We start from the raw sequence: 23,614 nt of genomic DNA, 5'->3' as shown, positions 1-23,614 counted from the left end.
TCTGTCTGTCTGTCTGTTTGTCTGTCTGTCTGTCTGCCTGCATGCCTAGCAAGGTCAGCTGTTGAATCGTTGTGCTACAATCAGGTGTGGTTAAAATGTGAGATTAACTATGGTAACTATGGTTATATTCCCCTCAGATCTGATCGGAGGTGCACATCACATCCCCTCAGACAACAGGCTGTTGAATGTTAGCTTCGGTGCACGTTGATCTCTTCGCTTTCTTGTTTTACTTGAGATGATCACCATTCTGGATCAATTTCCTCGCTATGATCAAAGTCCTTGTATCGTGCACCTCTCTGGTTCACCCAAACATTTTCTATACAACAGTAAAAATAAATATTTTTCTATCTACGTTTTTTTGTCACGTTTATTATGCTCCACACAGTATAATTTCCCCCCCTGGTTAATAAGATAAGAGAATAAATAACACTGAACACTGCTGTTGACAAAGTGGGTGTGTCGACATCAAAGGCTGATATCATATACATGCTGCAGCTACAACCAAACCATGCTCTTTCAGATAGCCCCGTCATCACAAGATAACAGAACGACCCATGATGCCTTGCTAAAAACAGTTACCACCCCCATGTCTTTAGCAACACAGAATCAGACCATTAGTGACCTTTGGCAAAACGTTAATTTCGCAACTCTAGTGGGCGCCAAATGCCAGTTAGAAGCAAAGCATCACAGCCGGTTAGGTGGTGAAAGAAGTGATGTGGTTACTGTTAGATTGGCAGGGTCCCCCCCCAGGTACCCACAATGCACTTAGCTTGCTTCCACCACTCCTCACCTTCATGCTAAACAACCTAGACTCGTCCTCCTTCTCCCACCCTCCCCTCAGAAGTGAAAAACAGGAGCAGAAAAGCCGTCTCCTTGGCGTAGTTCAGGGGGAAAGAGAGAGCTGGTCAGAGAAAAGCCTGTTTGGTAAGAAGCTGATAAATACATACCTTCACAGAGAAGGGAGAGACAGCGACAGGATTGACCAATTACAAAGTCCAACAGTCTGTGTGAGTTACGTAGGCTCAGGGAAGAGGGGGAGAAGGTGAAGATGGAGGGAGGAGAGAGGGGATAGGCAGAGTGGGCTGAGGATGGAAAAGTGGGTGTGATTAAGGGCTAGCTTTAGCTATTAGCCAGTCATTTCATTAACCAGTTAGACTATTAACCAGTCAGTGATTAGCCGGTTAGCCAGCTAATGGTTAGCCAGTTAGCCAGCCAGCTAGCTGTTAACCAGATAGCCAGCAAGTTAGCCAGCTGGCTGGTTAGCCAGATAGCCAGCCAGCTAGCCGGTTAGCGTCCAACACTGATGTTACAGGTCTTACAGCTGGGGTCCTTCTTGGCGTTGACCGTGGATGAGCTCATCAGCTGATGCCCGCTGATCTCCGCCACCGTGCCCAGCGCCAGGTCCAGCGGCTCCGTGTAGATCACCTCCAGGATCACGTCCTGTGCGTGCCGGAACGCCAGCCGCCCGCCCTCCTCCTCCACGCACGTCAGGAAGCGGTTGTCGGCGATGTCCAGCAGGGGCAGCCGCTGCTTGCAGAACTCGTCCCCGGGGGAACCCTGGGGGGCGAGCACCAGGATGACGTAGTGGTAGGCCGTGTACATGCAGTAGAAGTCCCCGAAGTAGAGGTTGGCGCTGGGGTTGAACAAGGCCTCGGCCGGCACCTGGAACCGGTAGGGGCCGTAGGGGGAGTCCTGGGGGGGCTTGCCGGTGTTGAACTCGGTGTTGCAGCTGAAGAAGATGCCCTCCAGCTTGCCGCTGATGGGCGAACCGTGGCTGCCGCTGTCGTCCTTCACAGAGGGCAGCATGCGGTTGTTGTGGGTGTCCCTGAGGGGAGAAGAGGGGCTGGTCACATCGCGCCAAGCATTAATGAGGAAACGGCATGCGTGCATTACAGGGGTGGTTCCAGGGCCTTCCATGGAAATGGGATGCGGCCGCAGTGTAGAGCAGGTGGTTGGAGGATTGCTAATGTACTATCGGTGGTGAAACCCTGGACGGAAACTTCAAGGTATGCGTTAGGATAAGCTTTTTTCTGTCTTACACACAGGTCTACTGCATTACTGCCAAGTGGCTCGTTATCACATTGTCTCTGAACAAAGAAACGGCTGTTGCCGTTGAAGTACAATCTCTCCCCCTTCTTCTGTCCTGCAAACATTGTGGAGGCTCAAATGGAACTAATTTCTACTAAGTGTAGCGTATTATGTTTGGCATTCAAAAAGCGAAACTCACAATGACTTTAACATGCAAATGGATTGAATTGCCTATCCCTGAACCACTTCACATACTGTAACAGCTCTTAATGTGTCTTGCTGGGATAAAAGCAGTCTGTGACATCCCCAAAGCTGAGCGAAAGAGAAGGGGGCTTGGAAAGAACACGAGGAGAGGAGGAGAAGAGAGAAAAACACTCAATACTGTAAAGGACATTCGGAGGATTTCATAATTGATAACGTGACACTCTCAGAGGGCACTCTCCAGTTAGACAATAACACAGCTGGGGGCATCTGGATTCGATCTCAGATGACATTATCAACAACAAACTATCGCATTGCAGCTCTGCATGATGCTACCTGTATAAATCCTGAAATGTAGACTATCCTTGGAGGTATTCTGAGCAGTGTTCCCATTAGCTAGCTTGTGGTTGAGCCGTCTGAGGCGCTGAAGAGAAATACAATAGCGTGGGTGTCTTTCATTATCGATGCACGGTAGCTATAACCGTTGGCTATCTTAAGATGTTCTTTGGAGGGCAAGAAAGAGAAGTGTGTGTGAGTGAGTGAGTGAGTGAGTGAGTGAGTGAGTGAGTGAGTGAGTGAGTGAGTGAGTGAGTGAGTGAGCGAGTGAGCGAGTGAGTGAGTAAGTGAGTGAGTGAGTGAGTGAATGAAAGAGTGAGTGAAAGAGTGAGTGAGTGAGTGAGTGAGTGAGTCAAATCAATCAATCAAAGCTTTATTTGTATAGCGCATTTCATACACAGAGGTAACACAATGCGCTTTACATAGAACAAGGGAGGTGGGCATACGACCCACCCTACATATTCCAGAGGGAAGCAAAAAAACAGTTTCACCCGGGGGCCAGATAAGTGAGCTGTAAAAATTCTCCCCTGACCCTTCTCAACAAAGCGATCGAGCAAGCTCCAGGAATATGTTTGTCTACCAACTAAGAACATTTATAAAGCCATAAATTACATTCAATTACATTTTCAGAGTAAGAGAGGCTAAAAACATAATAGGAGAGACATGGCAAACACTGGTGTGTGTGTGCGTGAGTGTGCCTGGGCCCAGATAGAGGCAGGGGTTGGGGTAGGGAGGGGGTAGGAAAAGGATACGGACCCGGGTTAGGGTGAGAGGAAGGGGATCTGAGCCCAGGACTGGTGTATGTCTGTGTGTGTGTGAGTGTGCCTGGGTCCAGGTAGAGGCAGGGGTCGGGGGTAGGGTGGGGGGAGTGAATGAGTGAGTGAGCTGGGTGTACCTGGATTGGTCGAAGTACTCCTTCTGCTGGTTACGATAAAAGACGGAGAAGTTAAGCATCCTGCCGGCGATGACCTCAGCCTTCTGCAGGAGCTGGGTCAGGTGGACTGATGAGTAATCTGGGGGAACAGACAGAGCAAACGACAGCAGATAAAATACCAATGGGTCAGGTTAAAGAAAACTCTCTTTCTTTCTCTCACTCCGTCGTCTCCCTCACCGCCGGTGCAGAACTCGATGATCTCGCTCCACGCTGAGACGGCATAGTCTCCATCGCTCTGTTTGGACGCCGTCTGCACGGCAACCGTGTACTCGGTACGCGGGCTCAGGAACCAATGGCCTCGCACCGTCATGGGCAGGGGCACCGCCTTGGCAACCAGCTTGGTGGGCACGTCCTGAATAGAATAGACGATATTACCGTCATTGCATATTATCAGGTTCAAATGTTATTACATCTTTATTACATGTTATTACAGCTTGTTTTGAGCCTGATTTTGACTCTGCTTTCTCTGACCTGTAATGCTACGGCTGGAGGCTAGAAAACTCATATTAGCGTGTGTGTGTGTGTGTAAGAGAGAGAGAGAGAGTGAGTGAGTGAGAGAGAGAGAGAGAGAGAGAGAGAGAGAGGGAGAGAGAGTGAGAGAGAGAGAGAGAGAGAGAGAGAGGGAGGGAGAGAGAGCACAAGTCAGTAAAGGCATGCCCTTCGCTGCTCATTATCTTCTGAAGGTTGTGGGTGTGTGGATGAGGAGAGCACAGCCGGCTGGCCAGGCATCATCCTCACCCACGAGTCAAGCCTTAGAGCAGCTGCCATAAGGAGTCCTCTAGGAGCATGACCATGCAAGCAGCCGAGGATGGCTCTGCAGAGAAAGGTCACCCCACTGTCGCAGGAAAACAAGTCTGTCTCTGCTCCTCTGCTGCAGTAGACTCAGAGATGAAACATGCCGGGGGACTCTAATATTCTTCTGAAGCCATATAGGCATTCATTCGTTAGTTAGTTAGTTAGTTAGTTATTTAGTTAGTTAGTTAGTTAGTTAGTTAGTTAGTTAGTTAGTTAGTTAGTTCGTTCGTTCGTTTGTTCATTCATTCATATTAATGCATTTGTTCAGGTATTCATTCATTTCTTTATTCACTCATTCACTCATTCCTTAATTCCTCGCGATGTGAGCGCCCACAATTCCACAGGGAATGAGAGAATCATCAATGGGGAGGGCGTGGAGAGGGTGAGCCACGTCAAATTCCTAGGGATACAGATCTCTGATGACCTGACCTGGACAAAGAACACCTAAAGAAGGCACAACAACGCCTTTATTTTCTGAGGTGCCTGCGGAGATAGGGCATGAGCACACACAAACACTTAAGAACTTCTACCACAGCATCATTGAGAGCATCCTGACTGGAGGCATCACAGCCTGGTACAGCAACACCACCGCCCATGACAGACACGCCATCCAGAGGGTGGTGAAGACAGCGCTGAAGATCGTCCCAGCCATCGAGGATCTCTACAACCAATGCTGCCGCAGGAAGGCCATCTCCATCACAAAAGACACCAACCCCAGCTACCATCTGGTTGCACCATCTTGCCGGAGAGACGGAAGATGGCTGAGCATCGGGACCTTGAAGGAGAGGTTCCACAACAGGTTCTTTCTTGACGTGGTCTGCAAACTCAACAGCCAGCAGCTGCATTAGACTGACACTGAAGACACCCCCTGGTTAGACCCCCCCCCCACGACCTATTATCTCCCCTCTGCCTAGACAGCTACCCCCCCCCCCCCCCCCCCCGCCCCCGTGACTGGTCTGTCCAGACGGACCAGTCTCTCAATCCCACTCCCCTGCCCTTGCTGACACCCCCCCACCCCTCCGCTAACCCCCCATCGGCCTACTACCCCCTATCCACCACTTACCCCCCAAACCAACAACTGATCACTTGACACTTTGCCCCTTGCACCTTGTCTATACACAATACACACGACTCTGCACTACTGTACACTTCAATACTTGAACCAACACCTGACAACACTTGAACACAACGCAACTGTATACTTGAACATTATTTAATTGCACTGCACATCATGGACACAGACATAGTCATCCATGATCAGATGGGATAAGTAGATGAGGATGATACTGATAGACTGCTAGACGACGGATAGTATAGTAAAATGCCGGTTTGGGAACCTTTAAATGTCTAGCAGCAGCTCATTTACCTCATTAAAACCTCATTACCTCATTAAAAAGTACTACTGAATCACTATACAAAACCTACTAGTGTAGTAGTGGCTACTGTATGTAGTGACATGTAGGAACGGTGCAGTGAATCTGTAGTTGATACTACCAGTAGAGTTGTGTAGAAAAACAGTAGTGTTTCCAGTAGTAATCGAGCAGAGAGTTTTGCTACTTGTTAGTAGTGAAAAACTGTCAAAACACTACTTCTTTACTACACAGACATTTAAATACTGTAACAATCATGTAGAGGTTTTACTACTTACTTATATAGTGAATATGTAACACGACAGCAAGACTACACATTTTAAGCAGTGATCAATAGTGTTCTTTACTGTTGAGTAGTGTTTATTTTCAAAGCTTTTATCCATTGCTCTGCATAAACTTCAAAGCAAAACGTTTCTTTATCAACGTTGAATGATGAACTAAAGGTAGAGATGTCAACCAGAGCAGTTTCAGAAAACAGACAATCTGGCACCTGGGGGTAGTCAATAGCAACAGCAGAATAAGCTGTTTGGCATTGGCAGAGAAGATTTGGCTCATTTTTCATGGGGGGCCCCCTACATACTCAGGTGTGCTGCTCATCCCACAAATGCATGTTCCTCACAAATGAGGCCCCATTTAAAAGGGAAACAGGCTTTCCAACGGTATAAAATGTATTGCCAAGAAGCATTGTTACAACAGAGTAATCATCTACCAAACACACATTTCTGAACTCTATGTTTTATGTTTAGTTTGTTACACGTCTCAATAGCAATCAAGTAGTGGAACAAATAGGTTTTGTGTAGATATTGTATAGTAGTGATAGTACTCATGAGTACCTAGAACGAGGATGAGGAACTGATAGGCACTGATAAGATACTGTGAGGACCATGGATGTATTAATAGAACGGTAAGGACAAGCGATTACAAGAATTCCAATGTACCTGTACTTGTTACACATGACAAATAAACATTATATTCTATTCGCCTTATTCACCTCAGCTGCCATATTGGTCAGTCTGACGTAATGAGGGGTGCGGATGCGGAAGTTCCCGTTGACTTCAATGTTAAAAGTTCACTGGAAAAACACCACTTCAAGATCCGAAATAGTCAAAATAACAGGCTGAATACACTATGGGGGTTACAAACTCATCATTACCAGACTCCGATTGTTTTTCACTGCCGTTTTTGCGTTTGGAAATACATCGGAGTGAATGCAGCTGACGGCTAACTATGGCTCATTCACCTCCATGTATTTCCAAACGCGAAAACAACGGCAGTGAAAAACAATCGGAGTCTGGTAATGATGAGTTTGTAACCCCGATAGTGTATTCAGTCTGTTATTTTGACTATTTCGGATCTTGAAGTGGTGTTTTTCCAGTGAACTTTTAACATTGAAGTCAACGGGCACTTCCGCATCCACACCCCAGACTGACCAATATGACTGCCAGGTGAATAAGGCGAATTCTATTCTATTCTATTCTATTCTATTCTATTCTATTCTATTCTATTCTATTCTATTATATTCTATCCTCTTCTATTCTATTCTATTCTATCCTCTTCTATTCTATTCTATTCTATCCTATCCTCTTCTATTCTATTCTATTCTATTCTATTCTATCCTCTTCTATTCTATTCTATTCTATTCTATTCTATTCTATTCTATTCTATTCTATTCTATTCTATCCTCTTCAATTCTATTCTATTCTATTCTATTCTATTCTATTCTATTCTATCCTCTTCTATTCTATTCTATTCTATTCTATTCTATTCTATTCTATCCTCTTCTATTCTATTCTATTCTATTATATTCTATTCTATTCTATTCTATTCTATTCTATTCTATTCTATTCTATTCTATCCTCTTCTATTCTATTCTATTCTATTCTATTCTATTCTATTCTATTCTATTCTATTCTATTCTATTCTATTATATTCTATTCTATTCTATTCTATCCTCTTCTATTCTATTCTATTCTATTCTATTCTATTCTATTCTATTCTATTCTATTCTATTCTATCCTCTTCTATTCTATTCTATTCTATTCTATTCTATTCTATTCTATTCTATCCTCTTCTATTCTATTCTATTCTATTCTAGTGTTTGAAGTCCTCTGGCGTCAGCCGGGCGGTGGTCGTCCTACCTTGTGTTTGAACTTGTTGGTGTTCTTGCTCTCCTTCTTGTTCAGGTCGATGAAGTAGTGGGTGATGCGCTCCTTCACCCTGGGCTCCGTGTCCCAGCAGATCTTGAAGGAGTCACAGGTGATGTTGCTGATCCTGATGTTCTGAGGCACGGGGAGCTCCTCCATCTCAGCGATGCCGCTGTCCTGGGACTTGTTTCCTGTGGACACGGGGAGAGGAACATATATGGTTAGTCTGTAGTGAATAAGGGTATTTTAGAAAGACAGAGAGAGAGAGAGAGAAACAGGGGGAAAAAGAGAGACAGCGAAACATTGGGAGTCAATACGCCATACTACTGTTACCATGACAACCTTTGTTCAATGCTGTGAAGGCGTAGAGTAAGTAAAGCTTTATTTCTATAGCGCCCTTCACAGCACAAGTGCACATAGTTCAGTACTGTACTTTACTTTCAATGTACTGTAAATGTACTGCCCTTTACTGTAAATATACTGTAAATGCACTGCCCAAATCTCTCTCCACTACCCTTTACCCTTGAAAGCTCCTTATCCCTCATAAATTGTAAACTTAACTATTGTATCAGCTGACACACATGCACGCGTGCACACACACACACACACACACACACACACACACACACACACACACACACACACACACACACACACACACACACACACACACACACACACACACACACACCAGCAGTGCCAGCCAGCGATTACAGCAATGCCGACATGGACACTCCCAGTTCAGATCAGAGAAGAGAGGGAGGGGAGAGGGGAGGTGGTCCCTAGAACCAGGTCAACACAATGACCTACACACCACTCTCTCTCTCTCTCTCTCTCTCTCTCTCACAGGCAGAGCACAGCATGATGGGAGATGGCAACTGGGCTCCTGGGGGCATGCTGGGTAAGCGCCCCGGGGGAGGCAGGGAGGGGGAAGGTGGGTGGGGGGAGGAGAAGAGGAAGATGGGGGGGGGGGGGGGATGCAGAGTACCGTTTAGCTGCTCTTTTGTCCTAAGGGAATACAGGTGTGTTCATCTACACAGAAGAAAAGGCTGGGGTAAGAAATATGGTTTTCCAGACACCGATAAACACTTGCTCCTACTTGATTAGAAAGGCCTTTCAGCGGAGGATGTCCACTGACGATCGTTGGAAGTTTGGATTAGAAATCGCTCTTTTGTCCCAGATTAGACTTCCTCTCAAAGCCACAACACGTACCCAGTGTGCGTCAGCCCTTTCAACCCACGCTTGCGAACTCCGACGTGATGTTTACAAGTGCGTCCACGGCGAGGAGTGGGAGGAGCTAGAGGGGCGGAGAAGTGGGGCACGTCATCGCCTGTGGGATAAGCACTTCAGGGCTCCGTGGGCCACAGCCGAGGCCGAAGCTCTCTCTTACCGCCCGGCGCAGCGCCGATGCATAATGAATAATAAAAGCAGGGACGACAGCGTGATAATTGAGTCTCCTTTTCAATAGATGTCACTCAGCCAACGCCAGGATGAGTGGGCTCCCACGGGTTAGAGCCACTACATGCCATTCAGAGAAGCAAGCAGCCCCATATTATCGTCCCACGCACCCCATAGCAATTTGTAAAGCTCCATCCACTGTTCTGCAGTTAAATGTCATGCTTAAAAAAAGAGAGGAGAGGAGGAGGCTGCCTCATATTGTTGAGATGCAGCCGAGGGCATCCCTAGGATTGGTGTTGTTACCTGCAAGGCATCTGTGCCTGTCGCACCTCCGCAGGGAAGGTATTCCTTCCCCTTTGCTCGCCAGAAAGTGTCCGTGGACTCTGCATGGCAGGGGCGTCCTTATCCCTGAGCCAGGCTTTCACCTGACCGCATACCAAACGTCCAGGTAGATGTTGAAACCTGGACGTTTTCAGGCAGATGTTGGCCTGTGCGGCACTTCTGTCGGACCCTCTTCAGCCAGTGCCTGAGTACCAGCTGCAGGATCCTCAGCTGGGAGCCATCCTTCTCTGATGTTTCGCCCCTTTTATCACCAGAACATCTCAGGATGGTGGGGCAGCGGTCAGGGACGTCTCTCTACCACTTCCTGCAGCTGGCACTCGATCGTCAGGTCTGTACTAGGCGGCTTCTCGGTTTCCCCAGTTCTTGTCCTTTCTTCGCAGCCAGAGCCAGAAGCTTCCCTTTTCTGCTTCTTCAGTGAGATCTTTCAGGATGTTCTTGATCTTCCCTGCCGTGAAGCCAACGTCCCTCAGGAAGCGTTTGGTTGAGAGGCTTACGAAGCCACGGCAGCCGACTTCTACTGGGTACGTTGTTGCTCTCCAGCCTTTTTCCTGGCATTCTGCCACGAGGTCAGCGTACCGCAACTTCTTCTTTTCATACGTTTCCTGGCAGCCCTGTTCCCATCCGATCAGGATTATTTCGAAAGAGGCTGTGAAGAGGATGGGTGAGATGGAGCGCCCCATCGCTATGACCCTGCCCAAGTGCTGCCACTCAGTTGTATACTGCTGTAGTGAATGGCAAATCTTCACATCCGCATAGTAGCTCTCTATGATGCTCTTGACACACACAGGCACATGGAAGAAGTCCAGGGTGAAGCTTATCAGCTGATCCGTATGCATTCTCAAAGTCGAGCCACACTACGTGGAGGTCCTTCTTGTCTCTTTTGGCGTACTGGATCTGGTCCCAGATTATCGATGCATTCTCTGAACAACCTGAGAAGCCCAGAACTCCCGCTTTCTGGCAGCTTGTGTCTACGTAGTTGTTACGTAGTAGGAACTTGGTCATCCTCTTAGCTATGATTGCGAAGAAGATCTTGCCTTCGACATTCAGCGGGGCGATACTCTGGAATTGATCGATGGTGGATGACTCATGCTCTTTCGGAATCAGGTGTGCCACAGCACTCCAACACTCCCTGGGGACGCTCTGTTGTTTCCAGATCACCCTCATTAGCTTCCATAGCTGTTTCTGGACTTGGGGGCATCTCTTGTAGAGCTTGTATGGGATGCCGTTTGGCCCAGGGTCGGAGCTAGATCTTGCCCTTTTTATGACCTCCTCCACTTCACTCAGCTTGGGTGGTACCACTTCGGACTCCTCCGTTGGGGCAGGTGGTTGGGGAACATAGCCAGGGGACCGTAGAGGGAGATGCCTTTCTGTGTCTGACATCTGCCTCCTCACTTGGTCCTCCAGATCTTCTTCGGCTATGCTCAAGGTGCCACTCTTTTTCTCCTCCAGCAGGCTTCCTGCCATTCTGTAGGGATTCTTCAGGAACTTGAAACGCCGGCTCTCCTTCCTCTTTCTCCTCTTCCTGATGCGCTCAGCCCTTCTGAGTGATGCTAGGCGGCTCTTGATGTCATTCCACAGGGCTTTTAAGCCTTCTCTCTGATGTTCCTCCGTCTTTTTCCAAGCCTTCCGTAGTGCTCTTCGTTCTTTCACGAGCTCGAGAATTTCTTTTTCTCTTCTACTCTTGGCTTCTGGCATACCTTCCGTCCTCTTTCCCAACTGGCCAAACCTTTCAAGGAATTCCTCGTAGACGATCTCACTGAAGAGGAACACTCTGCTTTCCACGTTGCCTTTAAAGGACAACGTTCGTTTTTGTCGTTACTGGGGCCCCTTCAGCTGCTTGGAAGTTCACCAAGGGATTGGTGTCGTGAGGTGGATTCTGACCATCTTCAACAATGGGCTCAGTAGCACTGTGGTGCTCTACCTGGCTCTGTTCCCTGGGCTGTTTTTTCTTTGTTGTGCTTGTAGTTAGGTTGGGTTGGCCCTAAGAGGGGCTGTGGAAAGGGTAACTAGCCCACCCACCCCAGGTGCAGTCTTCCGTGCTTCCAGTCAGACTCTCCTGACAGTCCTCCAGTCTTCCCTGGACTCCAACTGATCTTTCAGAGAGAGAGAGAGAAGGTGTTGGCAGAAATGTCTCTTTGTTACAGCTGGCTTTGTACTGCAGCTGAAGGGTCTGTCATTCTCAGACACATTACCTTAGAGGGTTTTTGAAACTTAAATAACTGTCTCTGCTGCTGTCTACTGACTCACATCCACACACAGACAACAAATCACACACGCGAATGCCTAGGAATAGCGATTTGTAGAGAGAGAGAGAGAGAGAGAGAGAGAGAGAAAGAGAGAGAGAGGGAGAGAGAGAGAACAAGTCAAGTGGGTAGGATGATGTAAGACCTCTCTGTAATTACAGCATGTGAGCTTCTCAGCACACACACACACGCACACACACACACACACACACACACTTCCTTTAAAAAGAAGTGTGCACATTAACAAGGGCCTCTCTTCACTGTGTTTAGAGAGAACTTTATAAAAGATGCCCAGCACGGTCTGTTTCCATAGTAATATCTGAAGAAAAGTAATCTAGATCAAAGAATATTATAAAGAGAGAGATACTTTGATTTGTAACCTCTGACATATTTTTACATTTTAATTGGATGTCGACATTATTATAGTACAGAGCAGTGTGTAGTTACCTCACATGGGAGTTCAAAGATCAATAGTAATAATAATCATGGGGTTAGTGGCAGTATTAGCATTGTTCCTGGTCAAGGTTTGTGGGATTCATGTTTGAACATGAACCAATTTCACCAGATTATAATCCAGGGATTAATGTATGAACAATGTTTTACTGTAAAACAGCCAAGACCATTAGTATCAAAGGACATTAATCCACTGTCAAAATATACAGAACCATGCGAAATACATCAGTGAGAATCAGAGCAGAAAATCTATAGGAGTTTCACCAGATTATAATCCAATGATTTCATATCATAATGGATACTATGGGGACTACAGGATATTTTCAAAATGAGCATACAGTCCATTTTGGACTGAGCTGTAAACCTGTGCCTTGGTTAGAAACAGTGACACTGGCAAATTAACTCATAAATCATACTTTACCACTGCTCGGTCAATGCAGTCCAGAGGGAGAGAGACTTTAAACTCTCAAACAGATTTGTTCTGGTATGATCACACACCAGCACAGTGGCCTCGTGGTTAGAGTGTCCACCCTGAGATTGGGAGGGTTGGGGGTTCGATCCCCGGCCGAGTCATACCAAAAACTATAAACCCAATGCCTCCCTGCTTGGTACTCAGCATCAAGGGTTGCGATAGCATCATGTCCAGGGGGGGTACTTGCACATCAAGCTCAGGAAGGAATCAGATCAGATTGGCTCCTGTCCTATGGGCCACTAGGCTCAAGAACCATTGGTTCTCAAGGCTAATTACTTATGACCACACACACTGTGGTGGAAAAAGCTGTTCACATGAAACAAGCCTAATTTTCAGATGCATACACTATTTAATCAAGTATTATGCATTGCTCCTGAATCACAGGATGATGTCACAGGATGACGTGCTCACTCAACCAAACTTCAGACCCAAACCTTTTGCTGTGCTTTGTTTGGTCATTGTTAGTAATCAATCTTTCAGCCATCCTGGAGCCTCGTCTGCCATTCTGAGTACTACTGTATCACTGACATTTTGTTACGAAATGATATCAATCACAGATTAAGTTAAAATTCTGCCACAACACACACACATACAACACACACACACACACACACCACACACGTTTGCATACGCGCACACACACACACACACACGCACGCACGCACACGCACACGCACACGCACACGCACACGCACACACACACACACACACACACACACACACTGTGCACTGTAAGGGTTACTCATTCCATTATGAGGATAATAATTATATAAATTTTGTGACTGAAAAACACCAAGCTTACTTTCTGAAACCACGACTAATTGATTGCTAGTCCTCTAAAAGTATTACATTTGACAGTCTACAGCCGCTGCATGCCAGATATGATTCACTGGCTGTGTCCCAATTCAGGGGCAACTGCCTACTAAGGCAGCATTTTAGGGCAACATTGTGCCCTTATTTGGCCTTCCACCATTATAAGTCATGTCCCAAGTCAATGGCTGCATAAAATGCTGTATTAAAAGAATTCATCTTTAGTAAAAACTGGACAACCACTGGTCGTCAAAGTTACTACAGTACCTTGACAAAATATTCAGATTGAAACTAGAAATGTTGCTCGTGTGGAGCACAGACCTCCGCCCATGAATGCATTTCGTGGCTCTGTGCGTGCGCACGTGTGTGCGAGCAGGACATGTTTGGTATTGCTGGTCGAGAGCTTTATGCAAGTCAAAACCCCTCGTCTCTGTGACCTTCTCACATCCAGATGTGGCAGTTTCAACCCCCCTCCCAATTGACAATGATTTTTTGGCTCCTGAGCCTAAGGCCACATCCACACGAACACAAATATTTCTACCCCCCCCCCGTTAAAAGAAAAAAATCGCCTCCACACCAACAGATTTTTGGAAACTATCACCGTCCACACCTGGTCCAGGAGCAACGTTTGCGGCGTAGTCCTACTTTGGAGCTCGCACCATTATGGAGAGGTGGAATAAAAACTATTTGCCGCAGTATATTTATTCGCCTCCTCTCGGCGGGATAGTGCTGGAGTAAAGCTGTGTGGATTTCTAAGGCGTTAATCAAGCCTAGCAACATGGACCAAATATAGAGTCCTGTATACAGCCGCCATTGTTCTGCTCAGACTCTTCCTTCCATAGAGAATGGCGAGTTTATCCAGAGTTTTTACAGATCTCCACCTTGGAAGGCGTCCTCAAAAATATCAGTTTTCAGTGACCAAAAACTGCACGTGTGGATGGGAGGCCAAAACGCAGAGAAAAAAGTATGTTTTCATAAATATCCGTGTACGTGTGGACGGGGCGGAGGTGATGAGAAGGAAACCAGGAGGGAAGATGTCAACCATACTCCAACCATTCAACCAATCAGTCTGAGGACACAATCAATAATTATATTGATATCAAAAGTTACGTTGTAAGCATACTGCACTATACTGTACCATACCGTACTGTTCATAAACAACATTTGAGTATTTCTCTTCTGAAACACGAAAACTAAACGCTCTCCCTCCTCCTCTTTTAATCTTAGTTTAGTGGATGTGATGCAACAGGATTATGTCTGGCTGTGTGAGATTAACCATGAGAATAAAAACTGAAAAACAGAAAGTGAACGTCTAGTTTAGTCTGGTCGACCTACCCGCAGAAGACCATCCTCTCATCATGGTTGGTGATGGTTGCTGACGTTAACTCCCCTCCTCTCAGTCAGACGACAGCAGTAGCTGTGCGTTACTCGGTCCAACGCTGACCAGACATGTCCTGTGAGTGTGTGTGTGTGTGTGTGTGTGTGTCTGCCCCAGCAGCCCTACAGCTCTGCCCCAGCTCAGCCCCAACACGCTGCCCCAGAGGAGCCTGGGAGAGCACTGAGACGACTGCTGATTGGCTCAGCCGGGGTTTTAGTGTTTGTTGGTACACGCCCCCAGCTGGCACGCGCTCAGATTATGTCATCACTGTCATCATCTTCATCATCCGCCAGCAGTGGTCAGTATTACTCTGGGGTGGAGGGAGGTCAGGGAGGATATGGGGGGGGTGCGTTTAAGAATGAGGGGAGGGAGGGGGATGGGAGGGGGATGGGAGGGATGTTGTGGGAGAGATGATCTGCCATAATCTGGACCCTGAGAGAGAGAGAGAGAGAGAGAGAGAGAGAGAGAGAGAGAAGAGAGAGAGAGAGAGAGAGAGAGAGAGAGAGAGAGAGAGAGAAAGAGAGAGAGAGAAAGCCCTGCAACTGCAGCCTGGTTCACTCCCCCTCTGTCTCATTTCCAGATCGATGACATCACGTCGTGTGCACTGCGTGCGCCCTGTCCTTCCTTCCTCAGATGCCCTCCTCGACCTCAGCGCAGATGACATAAGCGTCAGCGTGTTGTTGTTGACGTTTGTTGTTTGTTGACTTTGAAGAAAAGATGAACATATGGTCAGGCCCCTCCCCCTTGACCAGCACATACTATCCTTGATCCAACACAGACTGAACCAATGACAGTCAAATATACCACTAAGGGAAAGATAATGAATGTATAACAAAGATGTTATAATGAGTAAGAGTATTGCACTGTACTTTAGATTGTGATTCTTGCACTTTGCCTTCAGCACTAGATTATGCTCTTAGTCACTTGTTTGTTTTAGAAAGAAGATGCACTTGTGAGTTCTGGCAAGTAGTAGTACATTGGCTCTTCCTACGTTAAATGCAATTATTGTTAGTCGCTTTGGATAAAAGCGTCTGCTAAATGACTGTAATGTAATGTAATGTAAGATGAGTGACCGGCCGCCGCAACAAAGATGCTATTAAAAGGAAGCCCGGGCCGGCGGTGAGACTGGTAGGGGAGGAGCCTCTGTTCTTTAATAACCTTGGTGTGTCTGTGGTACAATGGACAGACCAGGGCAGAGCAGGACGGGCACAAAGGCCATCTTCATCCTCTCCTCTCTTCATACACGGGGGGTCCTAATTCCACTACAAGGCCCCCATTGAGAGAGGCCAAGGGTGAGAGGAGAGGGATGGAGAGAGAGAAAAAGAGAGAGAGAGAGAAGCTGAGCCAAGTGTGAGAGGGGTAGAGGAGAGAGGGGAAAGAGAGAGAGAGAGAATGAAAGAGAGACAGGGTGAAGGGTGAAAGAGAGGGAGAGAGTGGAGGGCCCCAGACCTCCTTCCTGCTGGGATTAAGGAGTAGAGGAAGTTCCTTGTTCTTGTTGTTCCATGATGAAAGCTGAATGGGTAATTAGCAGGAGGCATGACGTCACAGTCTGGTAGACCACGACAGCCAGGGCCCGGCCAGAACAGTGCTTAGCATTAGTGGGTTTAATGGGACAGAACAAAATTACTATGACAAATAGAGAATGTGAGTATTTAACTGCTCTGTGATTATGACTTGGTTTGGGTGGTTAGGGGATTCTTGTTGTAGGAAATAATAATACACAAACATTCAAAGCCTTATCAACAGCATTTTCAAAAAATACTATGCGAAGCCAGTAACCTTCTATAAAATATTGTTATCATTTGTAGGGAACCATTCCTTTAGTATTAGAATTAGGGAGACAGAATTAGTTTGACCAAACATACTGTGTTCATTTCTGTTATGACTCTTATGACCTACTAGATTTGGTGCTACATTAATAACTTGTCCATCATAATCTGTTTTCCTAATTAAAAGCATCTTTCTGCAGACTGGCGCTGATTCTAATAGCATCATTAAGGTGACAGCGGTTGTGGGGTTAAATGATCCGTGTTTAATGTGTGTGATTTAGGCTACAGATGGGGCCCTTCATCCACGCACGCACACACACACACACACACACACACACACACACACACACACACACACACACACACACACATACACACACACACACACACACACGCACACACACGTACACACACACACACACACACCAAATCAAATCCCCTACCATACACACATAAATCTCCACTGCACACGCACACACACACAACAAAACAAATCTCCTACCACATAAATCTCTACTGCACACACACACACACACACACACACACACACACACACACACACACACACACACACACACACACACACACATACCAAAACAAATCTCCTACCATACACACATAAATCTCTACTGCGCACACACACACACCCTCCCCTCTTCCATAAACAACTCTGTGGTCCTATGAGGGATGTGTTTACATCCATGTCCAAGTGTGTGAAGTGTATCTCATTCAGTAGGTTCCCACAGCTCAGTCAATGCCATGACTACCCACCACTACACTACAACACAATACACTTCCCCAATCCAGTCCCAGTCCCAATACAAACCAATTCATCATGGTTACAAACACCCACGTAAACCCTCTCCACATACTACAGCAACCCCAGCCGGTCAAGCTGAGCTCAACTGTGTATCGACCTGTTGTCACAGGTGTCGCTGCGTCGCTCGCCCACCCTCGCTTGCCTAGCGATTCGACGGCACAGGTGGGCGGTGTTCATACTGAGGAGTGAGTTTAACCAATTCAACTTGGCTACGTCAGCGCGCGCCTCAGCTTTAGCCTCAGGGCTCAGCATTAACATTTCATGGGTCTCAGAGACAGAAATAGACCCCCACGTGCCAGCGTAATGTGACCAAGCAGCCTAATGTGACCAAGCAGCGACAGGACTGGGAGAGAGAAAACGTTAAAAAAAAATGTGCGAGAAAAACAAACATACGGATTTGTGGGGGGAAAAGCTTGCTCTGTTGTTGACCTATAGGGCACATGTGATTTAGTCGACTTTGGACTGGCGTGGTCTGTAGTCCCGTTGTTAGATGGTGGCAGAGAGCCTAAATCAAGTGTACTGATTTGACCCGGGTATGAGTCGAACAAATGATGCCAGAGTTAAGAGAAGAAGGTTCACATTAAGAGAAGGAGGTTCTGTCTGTCTGTCTGTCTGTCCATCTACTGTATCTGCCCGTCCGTCCGTCCGTCCGTCCGTCCGTCCGTCCGTCCGTAAGTCCGTCCGTCCGTCCGTCTGTCTCTGACCGCTCTTGAATCTGATTGCCGCACAAACATAATAATTCCTATCTGCTTCAGGGTTCCACCACCATCCCATGAATCCATGATGTTAGATGCTTGCTGGGGCTGATATCCTACAGCAGAGCTCCGAGAGGAACTATTTTGAGTATTCACACTAGGTTTTGAAGGAGACTAGGTTGAGGAGTTAAAAAAAAAAATGCAGTTGCTTCAAATGGATATCGTAAAACCATTTCCATAATGTATATTATCTTGGCAAATCATTACCAAAGGAAACTAGTATTCAGAACACGGACATCCTGCACTTTTATCCACCCACAACACTTTGTCTGTGGAGTGAATTTGCATATCTAGGCAAATTGAGGTTTCACAAGGTTCTACGCTCGCATAAACGACTGTTATTTGCATTTTTGAGCGGCCAGGCTGCTGATAATCATTCTCAAGCGAAAGACACAGAATACTAAAGTCACCACATGACCCCCCCCCCAAGACACACACACACACACACACACACTATGTTGTGGGTCTGGAGCCAGCAGGCATCCTGTGTTTGGCTAGGCAGGGCAGGACAGGCACTTGCTACTGTGTGAAATGATGCTGCCAATGTTGTCTTCTCACATTAGACACAGAGCACTGCTCCAATGAGACAGTCTGTCTTCTCTGGCCTCAGAATTCCATCTCTAGAATATAAACCTATTGAAGAGAATAATGACATACTGACATACTGTACAATTCTATATTCTTCATATTAGTTTAGTAATACCTGTTATAGAAATGTGTTGTCTTTCTTCAGCTAGAACATTTACAGTAGTTAAGTGGAATCCTTGGGTTTTCATTAAACAAAACTCAAATACAAGCCTGATTTAGGAGTGTATTAGCATAAACTTGCAAATACAGTTGGTTTAATAGCTAACATACTGTACATAGTACAGAGTCTAACTTAATCTCCTTTTAGGAAATGGCAATTTCCAATCCAACATGGATGTGTGTTGGCCTACACCATACAAGCAAACACACACACACACACACACACATACACACACACACACACACACACACACACACACACACACACACACACACACACACACACACACACACACACACTCTCTCTCTCTTTGTGGGAGAACACCAGGTGTGGCTTACAGCAGCTAATACTACTTTGCATCATGGGGATTGTTCCATCTATTTGGAGATGACATTTGCATTCTGACGTTGAAAGCTCCTGTGAGACATCCAGGCTCCCCAGCTGGGGCCTCCAGGCAAGGCAGCAGATAGGCGGCACTGAGCCCCAGGGGAGTGCTTCTGTCCGGGGCCAATCTCCAACGCCCTGCCCCCTCAGACACATCATCCATTAAATACCCTGCAGTTGAATGGACTCCACCTTCAAAATACACTATGGATGTCAAATGTATCGTCATCACTAGCACTATAATATTAAATGGTGTGTAGGCGATAGCAGAATGGGTATGATGAGCCACTAACAGTGCATCCACACTAAACATGTCCACCACTGAGTCAACCACAACAGACTGACAATAACGATGAATCGACGCCCTTGTTTGTTGTTTGGAAGGATTTGGTTGCTTGTTGGTTTGTTTATCTCCGTGGCCTCGTTACACCCAATTTGCGGCTAGGATGTGTTAAATGGCTCCTTTCATGGGGTGTGTGTATCAAGTGGGGGCTAGCGGGTATTAGCGGGGGCTAGCTCGCTAGCAGATGGTAGGTCCTGTGCTGGCCCCGGTCCCTCCTCACACAGCTGTAGCTACATGTAGCGCTCTGAGGCTATAGCACTCAGGGATGGTCGTAAATAACAAGAAAAATGGATTTGATCTGGTGCGCTTGACATTGGTTAACAAAAAAGTGTCAGGTGTGGTGGTTGTCTGACGGCTTCATCCTCTAACACAATGGTGGATCTGTCATAGGCTCCCATCATAGCAAAGCAGGCAGTGCTGTCGTAGTGACTGAAGAAACGGGTATACTTGAATAGCTAATTTTCTGCAATTTGTTGCAAGATGTGGGCATTCTCCATGCTGGACCAGTGTACTTTACGCTACCTGCTGCATCTAAACCAATCAAAGACGGTAGCTCTGTTCAGATAGGGGGGGGGGGGGGCAGAGAGACGTGTTCTATGTGACAGTGAGAGCACATTTTGTAAATATCACACTTGGTAGTCAAATGATAGACCTGGGGAGAGGAATCACTCCTACCGGCAGCACAACACTGGGGAGCTTCAAACAAAACACTTCTGAAAAACACATTTCCAGTGTCTGATGGGTGGAATGAGTATAATGATGGATCTGATGCAAGAAAAAAATAAGCTATTTCTGCGAAGGGCGCGTACAAAATGAGGTGTCGCTCATGTCACTGGGTTCACCGCGTAGCTCGTCAGTCAAATTCCGCCCTCACTTGCCCATGCTGATGGGTTCGATCTCGGGTCCTCTGACTAGCCTGACACACAACGACCTTACACAAACACCGCGCCAGATACGCCACCGAAAAGCTGTCGATTCAACGGTACGGATGGGCGGTATTTAACCGGCTCAACTCGGTTACCCAAACGACTCAATCTGAGTCATGTACGATTTTAATTCTGCAGTAAATTCACTTAAAAAAAAAAAAGAAGACATATCGTCTGCCTGCCATAAATATCATCATGGGGTACACAAAGGGGTAGAAATGTGCCTATCAATGCTGGTCTCGGGTCAGTTCTGTGTCTTCCATATCTGGTGAATAGAGGATTTGGGGAGGGTAGAGCTGATCAGTGCGCAGGAATAACTTTGCCTCTGAGCAAAACAACTGGGACTGGGCTGGTTCCATCCACAGTGACTATGCAAATCCAGCTCAGGTGGTTCCAGTCCTCCATCACTTCCCATTCTCTCTCCTTCCTCTCCTTTCTCTGACTCGGTCTCTTTCTGCTCCTCTATAGCTCCTTTCTCTCCACCCTCCTCCTCTTGTGGTGGCAGCAAGGCTGAGGGAACTCCAGGTCCCCTCACACACAGAGAGAGAGAGAAAGAGAGAGAGAGGGAGAGGGAGAGGAGAGAGAGAGAGAGAGAGAGAGAGAGAGAGAGAGAGAGAGAGAGAGAGAGAGAGAGAGAGAGAGAGAGAGAGGAGACAGGTCAAGAATACCAAGCAGTCACACACTCAGCCTCTGGGCCTCGTCTGGAACACCTGCCCTTCGCAACTTTGGTTCCTGGCTCTATAGCGCAAAGCTGCTACTACAAGACCCCACTGTGGGAAAGAAATAGACACATATCTGAGATTATATGAATGTAATTTACCACAGCGTTGCCATAAATCCACCAGAAACCACCTATACCTGTTCTAGTCTCTCGGTCTGGCTGTCGTAAAACCGTATCGGACAACTTGACAATATCGCTCCAGAAATATAGCCCAGCATTTGGCCAACGCTTTTAATATGTCATTTTAATTAAGAGACCTGCCAAAAACCCGAGTCAGCAAACAGGCAAAATTCTATGATGTCATCCGCTGATTAACTGGCCGCTTTGTTCCTTTTTTTCTATATTTTTTGCGCGTGCCCCAACTACTGTATCAAGTGTGGGTTATTCTCTCAAATGTCCATCTTCTTAATATGATAGTTGGTTTGTGTTTTTACATGAAAAGGCGATGAGAAAATGTGTGTGTTTTGCAGGGTGCACGTCTCCGCGCGCTGGTCCGTGTCCATGGTGCTGAAACACGGCGCGAGCAGCACCGGTCAGAGACACAATGAAATAATCACTGATTATAATCCCGATATGAACACAGAGAAATTATAACGCTTAACATCAGTTCGTCATCAAATCAGTGAAAACTGTGCAGTGGAATTAGGCTACAATTATATTCTGTGGCCGAGCAAATTGTCCTCAGAGATCTTTCTACATTGATAATCAGCAATTTATCCTTCCATACAGAACTGGCTGCCTTGTTGCATCAACCAATGCACCCATGTGCCTGTAGTGGACAATTGCCCGTCCAAATTGCACAGGTTGTCTGTACCCTTACACACCAGAAACCATCAAGATAATGAAACTAGCTCCCCTACAACATAAAAGCTGCAACCAAGACATGCCACTGGGGTCCGGCCAGCCTCGTCACCTACCCTCTCGGTCACACAGCTGAATTGCGTCCAAGCTCAGGTTCTTGATGTCCACGCACGGGCTCGTGGGGCTGCTGATGTGTTCCACGCGTGGAACCTCCATTTTCCAAACCGGTTATTCCGCGTGTGTCTCTCCCCTTCAGTGGCTTCTACCTCCGCGGTGCCGCAGGATTGATCTTCACCTTGAACAGAGTCAGTCAGTCAGTCAGTCAGTCCACTCTCTCTCTGTGCTGTAGCCTGCTGTGGCTTTCCCTCCCCTCCTCCTCCTCCTCCCGTCCTCCTCCTCCTCCTCCTCCTCCTCCTCCTCCTCCCGTTCTCCGGTTGTCTCCGCTGCCCGCTCGAGCGTCAGCACATCGTCATGGCCTCACGGCAGTCGGGCAAAATGTTCTCGGAGACGCAGAATTTGAACCTCTGAAACGGGAAAACCATGAGTTTCGAAAGGACATGTCTAAATTATGATGTAGTCTAGGCCTATAGATCATTTTTATTGATGATATTCTACAGGCCAGGCCCACAGTCGAGCCACAAGTGTTTATCAGCCCGCGGGGACACGATGAGCGTCGCGGGAAGAATGGATTATGTCGTGGAAAGTGAATTAAATGGATGTTTATGTAACCAGTTTTCCCATTTGTGCTTCTGGCTGTTGAATCCTCTGTCGCAGCTTCGTCTCATATCACAAATTGCCTTGATGAAACGACACAACCAAGTTCATTTGAATTAAATTTGTCTATTGGCTCCTACCCAGCAAACACGCAACGTCAGGGAGACGTTCAGATCATGTCTTAATAACGTCCGTCGGTCCTGAACCCCGTGTGTTCGTCTGCTGGACCCCTCAATATTCACACGTCTGGCTTGGACCCCTCTAAGACGTCTGTGGACGTGCAGAACGGGTTCAATATCTGAACGTTAAAAAAAAACATTCATTCTGGCTCCTAATTGGATGTCTTTGGACGTCCGAAAAAGACAAAAAAGACATCTAAAAGACGTCTTTTAGACGTGTCTTTGCTCAGTGGGTAAATGGATGTTTATGTAGCCTAACCAGTTTTCCCAGATGTGCTTCTGGCACTTGGCTGTTGAATCCTCTGTCGCAGCTTCGTCTCATATCACAAATTGCCTTGATGAAACGACACAACCAAGTTCATTTGAATTAAATGTGTCTATTGGCTCCTAGTCTAGCCTTTCTGAAAGGACACTTTCAGGACATATTAGTAGGTCTGGACCGGTGTGGTAGTAGTAGTGTTGTCAGCCTTTCATGCAGCAATAGGCCTACAGTAAGCGGGCCTAGCCGTGCTGCTCACGTATGGCAGTCCAGGCAGAACAGTATTTGGTG

General features: G+C 46.8%; 1 protein-coding gene across 2 annotated transcripts; it reads right to left on the bottom strand.

Moving 5' to 3' along the window:
• Positions 1-1,287: 1,287 nt before the first annotated feature.
• Positions 1,288-22,387, bottom strand: phyhiplb (phytanoyl-CoA 2-hydroxylase interacting protein-like b; the record flags this gene model as incomplete). Of its 2 annotated transcripts, none has more annotated exons than XM_084459991.1 (5): positions 1,288-1,825; positions 3,461-3,578; positions 3,677-3,851; positions 7,803-7,980; positions 22,284-22,387. In XM_084459991.1, 5 exons carry the CDS (start codon positions 22,385-22,387, stop codon positions 1,288-1,290), a joined length of 1,113 nt encoding a protein of 370 aa, XP_084316117.1. The 2 variants fall into 2 exon arrangements, with proteins under 2 accessions (XP_084316117.1, XP_084316116.1); XM_084459990.1 differs by having other exon boundaries at positions 7,803-7,999; positions 22,288-22,387.
• Positions 22,388-23,614: the final 1,227 nt, after the last annotated feature.

This window comes from Borostomias antarcticus (genome assembly GCF_949987555.1).
Source record: "Borostomias antarcticus genome assembly, chromosome: 29".
NCBI lineage: Eukaryota > Metazoa > Chordata > Actinopteri > Stomiiformes > Stomiidae > Borostomias > Borostomias antarcticus.
Note: the sequence above shows the minus strand (reverse complement) of the source record. Positions and strands in the feature narration are given on the sequence as shown.